Raw genomic sequence first — 15,105 nt, forward strand, 5'->3', positions numbered from 1 at the left:
AAGAGATGATCATATTAGCATTTTAGAAAGTTAAATCTGATGATGGACTCACCTGAGAATTCATTAAAGTGCAGATTCTGACCTGGCATCTCTGAAATACTACCTTTCCAACAAGCTCCCAGTTGAGGCTGATACTGCTGGCTGTGGTCCACACTTTGAAGAACAAGGGTAGAGAGGTGGTATTGGAATGGGGTGAGACTACAGACATGAAGTTAAAAGCCCATTCCAGGAATCTGGGCAAATTAACTACTCACAGTGTCTGGTAATGGCAAGAATGAGTTCTAGTGAAATGTAATAGATAACATTGGCAAGACTAATTTAGGGAGTTAGTAGGATGTGGAGTTAAGAGTGAGGGGAGAGCCTGACCTGTGGTAGCGCAGTGGATAAAGCATCGACCTGGAAATGCTAAGGTCGCTGGTTCGAAACCCTGGGCTTGCCTGGTCAAGGTACATATGGGAGTTGATGCTTCCAGCTCCTCCCCCCTGTCTCTGTCTCTCTCTGTCTCTCTCTGTCTCTCTCTGTCCCTCTCTGTCTCCTCTCTAAAATGAATAAATAAAATAAAAAAAAATTAAAAAAAAAATGAGTAAAGAGTGAGGGGAGAGATGTCAAGAATGGTCTGAAGGTTGAAGCTCAGCTGTGTTGGAGGATGACATTAATTGGTCTAGGATAAAAGAGGAAGAAGGTGGCCTGGGGGGTAGAGGAGGGCTGGTTAGAGTTGAGAAAAGGGGTAGTCAGTGGGTTAGTTTTGAATGCATTGAGTTTGAGGAGTCGATGAAATACCCAAAATGTAAAGGATAGGCAGAGGAAGGGAACCCACAGTAGACTAGGAAGTGTCAGACAGGTTGGTGGATGGCAGTTTCAGAGGCATTTCCAGGAGGGGAAGGTCCCAAGATCATTGCTACAGAGACATGAAACAGATGATGAGATGTGGTTCAGTGAGAACGCATAAAATTGTGGTGAAGCAATGAACTTTCCAAAATGCCGATTGTGTAAAGGGAGTTCATTAAGTGCCCAAGTTAGTTTTTCTCTCAATATCTGAATTTAGGGAAAGAGCCAGTTTTCTCATGCCATTCACAGAAGTGATCAGTAATGAAGGGGGCCAGTTCTGCTACCCAGAGTTCTCGAGTGGTGAGGAGAGTGAGAAGGATGCCTCATAGTGCCTTGTCCATTCAGACTGTCTTCTCTTTCCCCCAACAGATGGATGACACTTAACAAGAGCTGCTATGATGTGTAGGGGAGGCGAAAACTAGCAGATAATAGTTTCTCCACGCACTGAGAAGGAAGCATTGGCTGTGAAGTTCTGTTTTCTAAAATGTCTGCTTGTAACACCTTTACTGAACACGTTTGGAAACCTGGTGAATGCAAGAACTGCTTTAAACCTAAAAGCTTACACCAGCTTCCTCCAGGCCCTGAGAAGACACCCGTCACCCACAGCAATGTGAAAACTAATGCCAATCACAGCAATAACCACCGTGTCAGGAACACCGGAAACTTCCGGCCTCCTGTGGCTAGAAAACCCACAATAGCTGTGAAGCCCACTATGATGGTGGCAGATGGGCAGAGTGTTTGTGGTGAGCCCAGCATCCAAGGACACTGTGAGAACAAACCTGTCCTCCTAGGGAAGAACCTAATCAGGACCGCCTTCAATCAGAAACCACTCAATAATAATAATGATGAAGTTGATTCTGAAGGAGTTAGCCATGTTTCTAAACCCTGTGGCACCAGTGATAGTGCAAAGAAGGCATCCAATAATAATAATGGACTGACGGAAGTATTGAAGGAGATAGTGGGCTTGGATACCACCCCTCAGATAAGGGAAAAGGAAGCCAACCCCAGAGAACTCTTCTTAGGAAGAATAAACAATTGCTACAAACGGTCACTGGAGAGAAAGCTCCCACCCAGCTGCATGGTGGGTGGGACGAGAGACACTCAGGGCAAGCACGTAATCCTGAGCGGGAGCACAGAAGTGATCAGTAATGAAGGGGGCCAGTTCTGCTACCCAGAGTTCTCGAGTGGTGAGGAGAGTGAGAAGGATGCGCTGTTCAGTCACTTGGAAGAGGAGCGGGAGAGCTGGGATGAGAGCGACGAAGAGCTGCTAGCCATGGAAGTCCGCATGCGAGGCCAGCCTCGCTTCGCCAACTTCAGGGCGAACACCCTGTCCCCTGTGCGCTTCTGCGTGGACAAGAAGTGGAACACTGTCCCTATGCGAAACAAATCCCTGCAGAGGATCTGTGCTGTGGACTATGATGATAGTTATGACGAGATCCTGAACAGCTATGCAGATAGCTCTGTGGTCTCCTGTGGGCCAAGAAGCATGCAGAGCATGGTGTCGTTGGACTCCACCTCACCAGACTCTTCTTTAACAGAAGAATCACATTCTGGGACATCCAGCAGTTTATCCCAGAAGGCGTATAATGGAGGCATGTCTCCTGGTCACCTAGGAGACTCTAAGGACATGAAGGAACACGAGCCCAACTGTGAAAGTCTGTCTGGTAACAGCCAGGAGAAGGATTCCTCACAAGTGCCCCAAAGCCCGGTGAAAGCACCAGAAACCCACAAGGCGGTCCTTGCTCTCCGGCTGGAGGAGAAGGGCGGCAGGATTGCTGTGCAGACTGAGAAGCAGGAAGGCACAGCTTCTTCTGATGTCGCTGGTCAGGCCCTCGTCATCAATCTCATTCCAGTGCCGGAGCAAACAAAGCCCTACCGTGTTGTAAACCTTGAGCAGCCACTATGCAAGCCATACACTGTTGTGGACGTTTCGGCAGCCATGGCCAGCGAGCACCTCGAGGGCCCTGTCAGCAGCCCTAAGAAGAAAAGCTCATCTTCTACTCCAAACTCTCCGGTGACATCACCTGTCCTGGTGTCAGGACAAATCGGTGCCCATTTCCAAAAGTCCAGTGCAATTCGATACCAGGAAGTATGGACTTCTAGTACCAGTCCACGACAAAAGATACCGAAGGTAGAACTAATTAGATGTGGAACTGGACCAAATGTCCCACCAAGGAAAAACTGTCACAAGTCAGCACCTACTTCCCCCATCGCTGCCAATGCTTCCTCCAAAACCATCCCTGTTAAGTCACCTAATCTGTCTGAAATAAAATTCAATAGTTATAACAATGCTGGGATGCCCCCTTTTCCAATTATCATTCATGATGAGCCAACCTATGCTCGGAGTTCCAAAAATGCTATCAAAGTTCCCATTGTCATCAATCCAAATGCATATGACAATCTTGCCATTTATAAAAGTTTTCTTGGAACAAGTGGAGAGCTATCAGTGAAGGAGAAAACCACCAGCATGATAAGTCATACTTACGAAGAAATAGAAACGGCAAGCAAAGTGTCTGATGACACCACTGGCAGCCCCACTGACTGTCCCCAAGCTAAAGGGTTTTCAAATAGCACAGGATGTAAAAGCGGCTCCGTGGCTCAGAAGGTCCAGGAGTTTAATGGCTGCCTTAGCAGGGGTCCATCTTCACCACAGAGGAGCTGCAGTTCCAGCCGCAGCTCCCCCTCAAAGCCCCAGAGAGCCACTCGGGAACCTGCTGTCGGCACAGAGGACACTCCAGAGTCCCAGATGGTGAGCAGCAGGGAGAAGGCAAGCGCAGTGCTTTCTCAGATTGTGGCCTCTATCCAGCCCCCGCAGTCCCCTCCAGAAGTGCCCCAGGCAGGCCCTAGGACGTGCAGTGTGGAAGAGCTGTATGCAGTCCCTCCAGATACTGATGCTGTTAAGAGTACTCCAGTCCGACCCAAATCTCTCTTCACGTCTCAGCCCAGTGGTGAGCACAACGAACCTCAGACCCCAGAACATCTTACCCCTAAAGCACAGGAAGACCCACTGGCCAAGCCAGCTACCCCCTCCACCTCCAAGTCAGTGACTAATCCTCAGAGGGAGCCACCACCACCCTTCCCACCCCCACGCTCTACATCCTCTCCTTACCATGCAGGCAACCTTTTCCAGAAGCGGTTCACCAACTGGACCAAATCAACCAGTCCTACCAGATCAACAGAAGCAGAATCTGTTCTGCACTCTGAAGGCAGTAGGCGGGCTGCTGACGCGAAGCCAAAACGCTGGATATCATTTAAAAGCTTCTTCCGCCGTCGGAAAACAGATGAGGAGGATGACAGAGAGAAAGAGCAGGAGAAGGGGAAGCTGGTGGGCCTAGATGGCACTGTCATCCATGTGCTGCCCCCTCCTCCAGCTCAGCGCCATCACTGGTTCACAGAGGCCAAAGGGGAGTCCAGTGAGAAGCCGGCCATCATCTTCATGTACCGGTGTGATCCTGTCGAAGGCCAGCTCAGAGTGGACCAGAGGAAGGCCAGAGCAGAGCAGCCAGGAGTTGGGGAGAAGGGTGGGGCCCAGAATGGGTCACTACAGGATTCAGAGCCGAGGAAGAAAAGGAGCCATTCTTCTCCATCCCAGATTCCTAAAAAAATTCTCAGGTATGTAAACAGACGAGCAGAATGTGGGAATTTTCAACACATTTTCTGGTGCTAAGTTTTTTTGTCTTTAAAATTGCATAAGAGCCATTTCTGCTGGTAAGTATCACTTAGTGGCCATCTATCTTTATATCTTCATTCCAAGATTAGAATTTTTTTTCAAGATTAGAATTTTATTAAAGTGATCTTATTGTACTGAGCTAGGCTTATTTATGGCTCCAGATCTTTAGCTAAAGTAGCTGCATCTGGTGAGTACTGAGGGGCTCTGACCTAGAGAAGCAAACCCTCCATACTCAGTAGCAATACATAATGGGCTGCTTTGAAATGCAGTAGCATGAGTGAGCAGCAGGGTTAAATGAATGAATGGTGTCCTGTTCTTTCTCTCGCTGTCAGTGAAGTAAACTCCTCAGGCAATTCTTTTTGGCTTTTTTTTTTTTTTTACCAGGTGTTATCTCTATATGCAGGACTTTAATGGGATATTTGGGTTTTTTTTGCTGTCTCTTTTTGTCCAAGTGTTGTAGAAGGGAGGGCAGCAAGCAATTCAGTTACTTTACATGCAGGTGAAATAGAAGTCGGTCGTCATACCAAGACCCAGAGGAGGAATCCTCAGGCCAGCCATGCAGGTGTGTGCCATGTCAAATCTTGAGGTGCTAGTGCTCTTTCTCACTTTAACAACCGTGTAAGCACATCTCACATATTTACCTGGAATTCTTATAACAGCACTACTGATTGGCTCTGCTCTTCAGATGAGGAAACTAAAATCTGAGAATTGGCCAGATTCACACAATCAGTAGTTGTCAGAATTCAAACCCTGATCTGTCTCCCTCTGAAGTTTGTATTCTTCCTGTAATCTTGCATTGTTAATGAATATATCCACTTGTAATCATTGAAATAAACATTTATGTTTAGGAAACTTAACATTTTCTTTCTCATTTATATTGTAAACAAAATCACTGAATGACCACTACAAACAAGGAGCTGCTATCATACATTTGTAGAAAATGGGATGATTTCCTTATGTCTCCCATCCTTTTTATTCTTAGTTGAAAATCTGGCCTGAGTATTCCAGTCATCTGATTCTGAGTCTTCCTCCCCCTCAACTTGCAGTAACCCTGCTGTACCAGGCTTGGTCTTCTGTCTGGCTAAGAGCAAGTTTGTGGTAGGATAGGTTCTCTCACTAGCTTTCCTTTAGAAGTAGAAATAAAAATGAAGTGAACAGTTAATACCTTCAGTTTTTCTAGAAAAATGCTAAGAAGTTTTGTATATATTATTTACTAAAATAAGCTTTGTGTATCTCAAAATAGCTGTCAAATGCTCACAAAGTCCTGTTTTTTTTTTAGAGCTATGTAATAACAAAGCATGTTAAATAGTGGTTATCAGTGTGTTCCTGGGAAAGACAGGTCATTGGTAGTTTAAAGTGGGTGATAGAACGTTGTCTTCCAGTAGTAATGAAGTGCACATATCGCAGGTTCATATTTTCCTTAGAGAAGAAGCAATTTTAATAGCATAGCTTTGGAGTTACCTTTGCAGACACAGCAGTCAGACAGTCCTACAGATTGATAAATGGCTTTGCTGCTCATAAGGTTTATCTGCGTCCCAGATGGCAGAGCCTGGGAGTGACTCGGCCCTTCTCTGCAGAAAAGAGACTCTAATTTGGCTGTATGCCATTGTCTGTGAGCTTGAGGGGAACCAGGCTCTCGGCATGGCAGACCCCTTACTATGCAGCTTCTATCTTCACAGATTTAGTTGTAAATGGGCCATGTCTTCTTAAACTTCTCAGTTCTTGATGGGTAACATTCATAAATCAAAATGATGAAATTGGCCTGACCTGTGGTGGCAACAGTGGATGGAGCATCGACCTGGAATGCTGAGGTCACCGGTTCAATACCCTGCACTTGCCTGGTCTAAGGCACATATAGGAGTTGAAGCTTCCTTATCCTCCCCCCCCTCTTTCTCTCTCTCTCCTCTTTAAAATGAATAAATAAAAAATTTTTTAAAAAAATGATGAAATTGGTTTTCCCCATTGTTGGGCGGATAAAATGTATTATGCTCACTTTGTTAAAGATGCCGTCGCCCAGATGATATTAATGTGTGTTGGGGGCAGGCAGGATCATTGTAGCCTGGGGCTTGGTTTTGGGATTAAGCCTCTCCCCTTTGATGTGGGGTGGTACAATCCAATCATGCCTCGGAAAGTGACTTTGTATTAGAGACTTCCCTATTTTGTATATTGGATTAAGGGTTTGGATTTCTACACTATAAAATGGGGACGGAACGAGAGTTTGCGCTCTTGGTTCCTGAGATTATCATTAGGCCCTGGCTCTGGCTCCTGGCTTTACATTTGGCATAGTCTGTGGCAGGATTCGATACAGATCGGCAAGGAGCCTTTGAGTGGTGGAATGGAGGACTGACTGGTGTTATGGTTCCCCATGGCTGTCCTTTTGGGGATTGTAGGCTGGCTGACTTTTACAGCCATGCGTGAGGAAACTGAGAGCTCTGTGGAAGAGGCTGCCTGGGACCTGCAAACCGAGCAGCGGAAAGAGCTAGAGCAAACGCAGGAGAAACCAATGCTGACCCTGGAGCTGGAGGAAGCGCTGGAGGAGGAGGACGACCAGGTTTGCGAGATTTGCCTGGAAATGGAGGAAATGCTGGAGGAGGATTCAGAGGTTCGTGAGTTGCAGATTGCCCTGGATGTTGCGGAGAGCCAGCAACGGCAGGAGGCCAGGGCTGAGGCTGAAGCTGAGGCCGGGTCTGGAGCTGCAAGGTCTGTGGAGCAGAAGGCGGCAGCAGCCCAGGGTTCGAGCCCGGCAGCGGGAGCTGGTGTTTTCAGTTCCTCTTTGAAGGATGAGGAGAATTGGACTGGAGTTGTGATCCGCAGTCTCCAGAAGGTGAGAGCCCAGAAGCAAGGAGTTCTTACTATGCTCCTGGTGGGTCTGCGATTTTGGGGACATAGGATGAACGTTATCATGCTCTCCAGAGCCAAGATGGAAATGCTGACTGCCACTGCCACGTGCTCCTCTTTGGGACAGTGTAAGACCTGCCAGGACGGCAGGGATGAGGGGGGTGGCTGACGCCCCATGTGCGCGGACTGATTTCCTGGACTACGACCAGAGTGGGCATTGGCTCCTTTGTTGGATGGACTTACAGATTATGGATTTTGGACAATGTGAAATACCCTGATGGGGGTGGGGGGGTGGCCTTGCTGGAAGCACTCCCCTGCCCTGGGAAGCTTTTCCCATAGGCCGAGGACATTTTGCACTTTGGGCAAAGTGCTCAGAGACTAGTGAAGTGTACCTTTGTGATTGTTGAAACTGTATGATTTGTGCTGTTGTAATTTGTATAATGTTCTAATTTCCTTACATAGGGATGCCGGTGGTATAGATTGTGGGTAGTAAAGTGAGCATAGGGGTGGATTGTTGGGCGGATAAAATGTATTATGCTCACTTTGTTAAAGATGCCATCACCCAGGTGATATTAATGTGTGTTGGGGGCAGGCAGGATCATTGTAGCCTGGGGCTTGGTTTTGGGATTAAGCCTCTCCCACCCGTTTTGATTTGGGGTGGTACAATCCAATCATGCCTCAGAAAGTGACTTTGTATTAGAGACTTCCCTATTTTGTATATTGGATTAAGGGTTTGGATTTCTACACTATAAAATGGGGACGGATGAGAGTTTGCCCTCTTGGTTCCTGGGATGATTAGAGGAGAGAGCAGAGCAGAGAGCAGAAGGAGGCCACGTGGAGTAGGCCAGGAGAAGCAGCCAAGATGGCAGAGTGTGGAGTGAGATGCCAGTTTGTGCAGAGTTTGTATCTGGGATAAGGAAGGAGATGGGGAACTGAGGAGAATAAGGCTGGTGAGCTAGAAACCTTTGATTCTAGGAAACTCGGATAAGTCAGTGGCTTTGTGAGCACTGAATGTGACTGGGTTTTGGAGCCCAGTGTGTGTTTTTTTTTACTTGCCCACCGGGTGCAAGCTAGAATTAAAGACTATGGCCCATCAGTTTTTGGCTCCGCTGTTTCTTTACCGACTGTCCGAATCCAATGCGAACCTGCAAGGGCCAGACTGCTGTGATAGTGGTCTTGGCCACTGGCTCTACACCCATTCTTTCATTTAATCCTGAATCACAGTAACCAGAGAGCTATAAAACATACTGCTGCCTGTGCCCTCACTCTGCCCCCAGAGACTGATTCAGCAGGTCTGGGATGGGTCCTGGTCATCTGCCTTTCTAGAAGTTCACCTGGTGGTGCTGATGCTGAAGGTCCTAGGGCCATAGTTTCCAGCCACTGATCTCTCCTGAGACATACGCTGTGTTCTGAGCAGAGCATTTTTGAGGTGTTAAGTTTTTCTTAGAGGTACTTTGGAGTTTTCGTATTTTATAATGTTCCAGACTAAGTAGGCAAAGTGATATGAAATCGTTTTATTGACTTTTATAAAAGTTTAAAACATAATACTAGTATTGAAAATTATATACCCTTTACAGTAATTACCTCATTTAATGTTTTTTTTTAAGTGAAAGAGAGAGAGGGAGAGAGAGAGAAGAGAGACAGACAGGGAGGGAGTGAAATGAGAAGAATCAGCTCGTGGTTGCATCACTTTAGTTATTCATTGATTGCTTTCTCATATGTACCTTGACCCAGGGGTTCCAGCCAAGTCTGACCCCTTGGTCAAGTCAGCAACCTTGGACTCCAACCAGCAATCTTGGGGTCATGTCTATGATCCTGCACACACAGCAGTGACCATACACTCAAGCCAGAATAGCCTGCACTCAGGCTAGTGACCTCGGGTTTTCAAACCTGGGACCTCAGCGTCCCAGGCCAACACTATCTACTGCGCCACTGCCTGGTCAGGCAACCTCATTTACTTGGAGACAAGACTGGTATTTACTTGATGAACTTTTAGGGGGAAAATGTTGCTGTCAAATTTCAGCATTTGTGTTTCTGGCTTGACGGCAGTCTTAACCACCACATCACCATCCCACTCCTGGGAACACACTGCCAGAGAAAATGACAGTACATTTTTTCTGTATAGCAAATGAAAATTATAAATCCAAGCTTACTGAAGGCCAACCCTAGCTTCTGAAAAATGAGACACTTTTTAGAGCCTTTTATTATGGGAGTAGGTTGTCACTAAGTTTATTTATTGGACACTTCAGTCAGCATAAATTGAATATTTTAACAGTGCCATGTATGGGCCATAGGGACCAATGGGGGAAAGGTTATCATACAGCTGAAATAATTGGGTGTGACTTGAGCTGTATTGCCAGGTCTTTTTCCGTGTACAGAGGCTATAATGATACCTATCACAGAATTAATTAGAAAATATAATGAGAAAACATGCAAAAGACTTAGCACAGCGTCTGCGTATATTGGGTGCTCTGCCCTCAGAGGGATAAGTGCTGAAGCAGTGTGTGTATGTGTGTGTGTGTGTGTATAGGGTTGGGAGTTATAAAAGCTCCAATAACAGGGTGATGAGGTCAGTTTTTAAAGGAGCCTTCTTAGAAGAGAAATGCAAACCAGATCTTAAAGGACACATAGGATTCTTCCAGCTGGTTGGAAAAGACATTGTAGGCAGAAAGAATAACATATGCAGGGTCACAGAAATGATCATGGCAAACAGAACAGGATGGTGACTGGAAAAGAATAGTGACTAGGTTCTTCGGATGTGGTTCATGCATGGTCAACTAGTGACCCTGCAGAATCACTGTTTGCAAAGTAATACTGAGCATAAAAACAACAGTGGGTAAAACTACATCTTACCATAAGTCAGTGTCAAGGCACCATGTATTAATAGCTTTAACTAACTCTAAAACATTGATTTCACTTAAGAATGTTCTTGATGAGGTTTCATATATGTCTGGTTTAAAATTTTGTGTGATGAAATGGGAAGGACACATTTAGTACCTCTGGTGGGTGCAAAAGTATAATTGTTTTCATTTTCTTTCTTTTTAAAAAATTTTCCATTGATTTGAGAGAGGAGAGGGAGAGAGAGACACAGAGAAGCATCAATTCGTTGCTCCACTTAGTTCCATTTAGTTGCTTCTCATATGTACCCTGACCAGGGATCAAACCTGCAACCTTGATGTTCTGGGATGATACCCTGTCCACTTTGCCACCCAGTCAGGGCCAGTATAATTTTTTTTTCTGTTTTTTTAAGGAAGAACACTTGTGCAATGGTTTGTTTTAAATTTTGACTTACGAAACCTCATTTTTCATGGACTACTTTGAAAGAACAAGTGGCTGACCAACTGTGCTTGTTCACTCTTGGATGTTTGACAGATATATTCTTAAGAATGAACCTAATGAGCCTATTACTTTAAGGGAAACAACTGCCAGTATTTTTTGTCAATGATAAAGCTAAACTTTTCAGGCAAAAATAAGAATTTTTGAAAACTTCTATTTAACACCACGATCTTGACAGCTTTCTAATACTTAACCCTTTGAGTAGTGAGGTTTTTTTTTCATGCTTGCCGACCCCAAGGAGTGAGTTCTTTTTCAAAAATTGAATTAGTTCCAGTTCCAGTTTTATTAACTTAAAATCATGTTTGTTTGATAACCAATTTTGGAAACAAGAAGAACATACATTTGCCTGTTTTTAATGTTGTCTTACACATTTTTAAAATAAATCGATCATACTCTGGATGGTCAGGAGACATGAGGACGTACATGAATGGTCATACTACTCAAAGGGTTAAACACTATTCTTTTTTGTGTGTGTGTGTGTGAGAAGAGGGGAGATAGTGAGACAGACTCCCACATGTCCCCCAACCAGGATCCACCTGACAACCTCTGTCTGAGGCCAATGCTCGGACCAACCAAGCTATCCTCAGTGCTCAGAGCCGACGCTCGAACAAATTAAGCCACTGGCTATGGGAGGAGAAGAGGGAGAGAACTGGAAGAGGGTGGGAGAGAGAAGCACATGGCCATTTCTCCTGTGTGTCCTGACTGGGATCAAACCTGGGACATCCATATGCTCTATCCACTGAGCAAACTGGCCAGGGCTAGACATCATTCTTTTTAAAATATTGTTATTTATTGATGTTCTTATGGAGAGAGAGAAACATTGATTTGTTGTTCTATTTATTTATGCATTTATTGGTTGATTATTGCATGTGCCCTGACCAGGGATCAAACCCACAACCTTGGTGTATCAGGATGATGCTCCAACCAGCTGAGCTACCTGGCCAGGGCTTAAATATTTTTCTGATGAGACTTTTGTGGTACTAGGAAAAAGATTGGTTAATATTATATAATGAAGTGTGTCAACATTTGGAAGATCTGCATAACTCAGTGAGCCAGCAATTTCCAAATGACCCACGAGTCAAAGAGCCATTAAAACTGTAAGTTAAACTAATGGATTTTATTGTAACTAAGTACAAAAAGTTCATTGGGAGTGATGTCAGAGAAATGGCGCCATGAGGAGCACAACCGACATCTCCCCAAAATTTCAACAAGTTCATCAACCAGACACAGAAAAATCTATCCTTGGAGCGTCTGGGAGTCCCACACACTGAAAACAAAGTGCTATCAACAAGACCACCCTCAGATGCCATTAAAAAAAAGAAAATTGAATATCATGGATATAAAAGATAGAGAAGTAGCACAGATAAATGCAGAAAAATCTATGGAGAAAAAATTTAATATATTGGAAACCTTGGAGCTAAATGACAGAGAATTTAAAATAGAAATCCTAAAAATACTCAGAGATATACAAGAAAACACAGAAAGGCAATTTAGGGAGCTCAGAAAACAACAAACACAAAGAATATATTATCAAGGAAATTGAAACTAAAAACAAATCAAACAGAGATGAAAAACTCAATTCATGAACTGAAAAATGAGGTAACAAGCTTAGCTAATAGAACAGGCCAGATAGAAGGTAGGATTAGTGACATAGAAGACAAAAAACTTGAGGCACAACAGAGAGAAGAAGAGAGAGACTCAAAATTAAAAAATGAGAAAGCCCTACAGGAATTGTCTGACTCTATCAAAAAGAATAAGATAAGAATAATAGGTATATCAGAGGGAGAAGAGAGAGAAAATGGAATGGAGAACATATTCTAACAAATAATAGACAAGAACTTCCCAAGCCTGTGGAAAGAACTAAAGCCTCAAATTCAAGAAGCAAACAGAATTCCGGGTTTTCTTAACCGCAACAAACCTACTCCAAGGCACATCATAATGAAATTGGCACAAATCAACGACAAAGGAAATTCTCAAGGCAGCCAGGGAAAAGAATACAACATATAAAGGAAGGCCTATTAGATTATCATCAGATTTCTCAGCAGAAACTCTACAAGCTAGAAGAGAGTGGACCCCAATATTTAAAGCCCTGAAAGAGAGGAACTTTTAGCTAAGAATACTATACCCATCAAAGCTATCCTTCAAATATGAAGAAGAAATGAAAACATTCACAAATACAGAAAAGATGAGGGAATTTATCATCAGAAAACCCCCACTCCAAGAAATACTAAAGGAGGTTTTCCAATCAGATACAAAGAACAAAATAAAACAAAACCACAGTAAAAGCTCCACCAAGAACACAATAAAACCAAATTTAAACTGACAACAAAATCAAAAAAAAGGGGAGGGGACAGAGATTAACAGTAGCAAAGGACGATGAGTGCAGAAACACCCATAAGATAGGTGTTTCTACAATGAATATGATAGCTACCCTTTTCATTACTTAATGGTAACCACCCTTGAAAAACACCACCACAGAAGCACATGACTTCAAAAAGGTAGCAACAGAAGAAAGAAGTATGGAATACAAACAAACAAAAACAAATGATAGAAAAACAAAAGAGAAGAATCAAGATACAAAACTAACAGAAAGCAATTTATAAAATGGCAATAGGGAACCCACAAGTGTCAATAATTACACTAAATGTAAATGGATTAAACTCACCAATAAAAAGACAGAGTAGCAGAATGGATTAAAAAAGAAAATCCAACTGTATGCTGCCTACAAGAAACACATCTAAGCAACAAGGATAAAAACAAATTCAAAGTGAAAGGCTGGAAAACAATACTCTCCAAGCAAATAACATCCAAAAAAAGCAGGTGTAGCAATACTCATATCTAATAATGCTGACTACAAGACAGGGGACACTGAAGACGACATAACAATTCTTAATATATATGCATCAAACCAAGGAGCACCAAAATATATAAGACAGCTACTTACCTAAAAACAAAAACTGACAAAAACACAATCATACTTGGAGACCTCAATACACTGCTGATGGCTCTAGATTGTTCATCCAAACAGAAAATCAATAAAGATATACTGGCCTTAAACGAAACACTAGAGCACCTGGATATCATAGACATCTACAGGACACTTCATCCCAAAGCGACAGAGCATACATTTTTCTCTAGTGTACATGGAACATTCTCAAGAATTGACCATATGTTAGGCCACAAAAATAACATCAACAAATTCAGAAAAATTAAAATTGTACCAAGCATATTTTCTGATCATAAAGCCTTGAAACTAGAATTGAACTGCAAGAAGAGGAAAAAAAAACCCCACAAAAATGTGGAAACTAAACAACAAACTTTTAAAAAATGAATGGGTCAAAGAAGAAATAAGCACAGAGATCAAAAGATATATACAGACAAATGAAAATGACAATATGACATATCAGAATCTCTGGGATGCAGCAAAAGCAGTAATAAGAAGGAAGTTTATCACTTCAGGCCTATATGAACAAAGAAGGAGAGAGCCTAAGTAAACCACTTAACTTCACATCTTAAGGAACTAGAAAAAGAAGAACAAAGACAACCGAAAACCAGCCGAAGAAAGGAAATAATAAAAATCAGAGCAGAAATAAATGAAATAGAGAACAGAAAACTATAGAAAAAATTAATAAAACAAGGAGCTGGTTCTTTGTAAAGATCAACAAAATTGACAAACCCTTGGCAAGACTCACCAAGGAAAAAAGAGAAAGGATTCATATAAACAAAATCCAAAATGAAAGAGGAGAAATCACCACAGACATCATAGATATACAAAGAATTATTGTAGAATACTACGAAAAACTATATACCACCAAATTCAACAATCTAGAAGAAATGGATAAATTCCTAGAACAATACAACCTTCCTAGACTGAGTCATGAAGAAGCAGAAAGCCTAAACACACCAATTAGCAGGGAGGAAATAGAAAAAACTATTTAAAACCTCCCCAAAAATAAAAGTCCAGGCCCAGATGGGTATACTAGTGAATTCTATCAAACATTCAAAGAAGACTTGGTTCCTATTCTACTCAAAGTCTTCCAAAAAATTGAAGAAGCAGTACTTCCAAACACATTTTATGAGGCCAACATAACCCTCATACCAAAACCTGGCAAGGACAGCACAAAAAAAGAAAACTACAGACCAATATCTCTAATGAATACAGATGCTAAAATACTAAACAAAATACTAGCAAATCGAATACCACAACATATTTAAAAAATAATACATCATGATCAAGTGGGATTCATCACAGAATCTCAAGGATGGTTCAACATACATAAAACGGTTAACGTAATACACCGTATCAACAAAACAAAGAACAAAAACCACATGATCTTATTAATAGATGCAGAAAAGGCATTCAGTAAAATACAACACAATTTTATGTTTAAGACACTCAACGAAATGGGTATAGAAGGAAAATATCTACTCAT

The 15,105-nt window shown here is 42.8% G+C and overlaps 1 protein-coding gene across 6 annotated transcripts in view; it reads left to right on the forward strand.

Annotated features, from left to right (window-relative positions):
- PEAK1 (pseudopodium enriched atypical kinase 1) overlaps window positions 1-15,105 on the forward strand; it is a 275,077-nt gene that overhangs the window by 184,221 nt on the left and 75,751 nt on the right. For 5 of the 6 annotated variants that reach the window (XM_066278295.1, XM_066278294.1, XM_066278293.1 and 2 more), the window contains one exon: window positions 1,198-4,440. In XM_066278295.1, coding sequence (XP_066134392.1) covers window positions 1,313-4,440 — 3,128 coding nt within the window. In that variant the 5' untranslated portion in view covers window positions 1,198-1,312. Of the gene's footprint in view, window positions 1-1,197; window positions 4,441-4,997; window positions 5,269-15,105 lie in introns of those variants that run through there. The other variant, XM_066278298.1, reaches the window with a different exon arrangement.

The sequence above is a fragment of the Saccopteryx bilineata genome, chromosome 4 (genome assembly GCF_036850765.1).
Source record: "Saccopteryx bilineata isolate mSacBil1 chromosome 4, mSacBil1_pri_phased_curated, whole genome shotgun sequence".
In the NCBI taxonomy this organism is placed as follows: Eukaryota; Metazoa; Chordata; class Mammalia; order Chiroptera; family Emballonuridae; genus Saccopteryx; species Saccopteryx bilineata.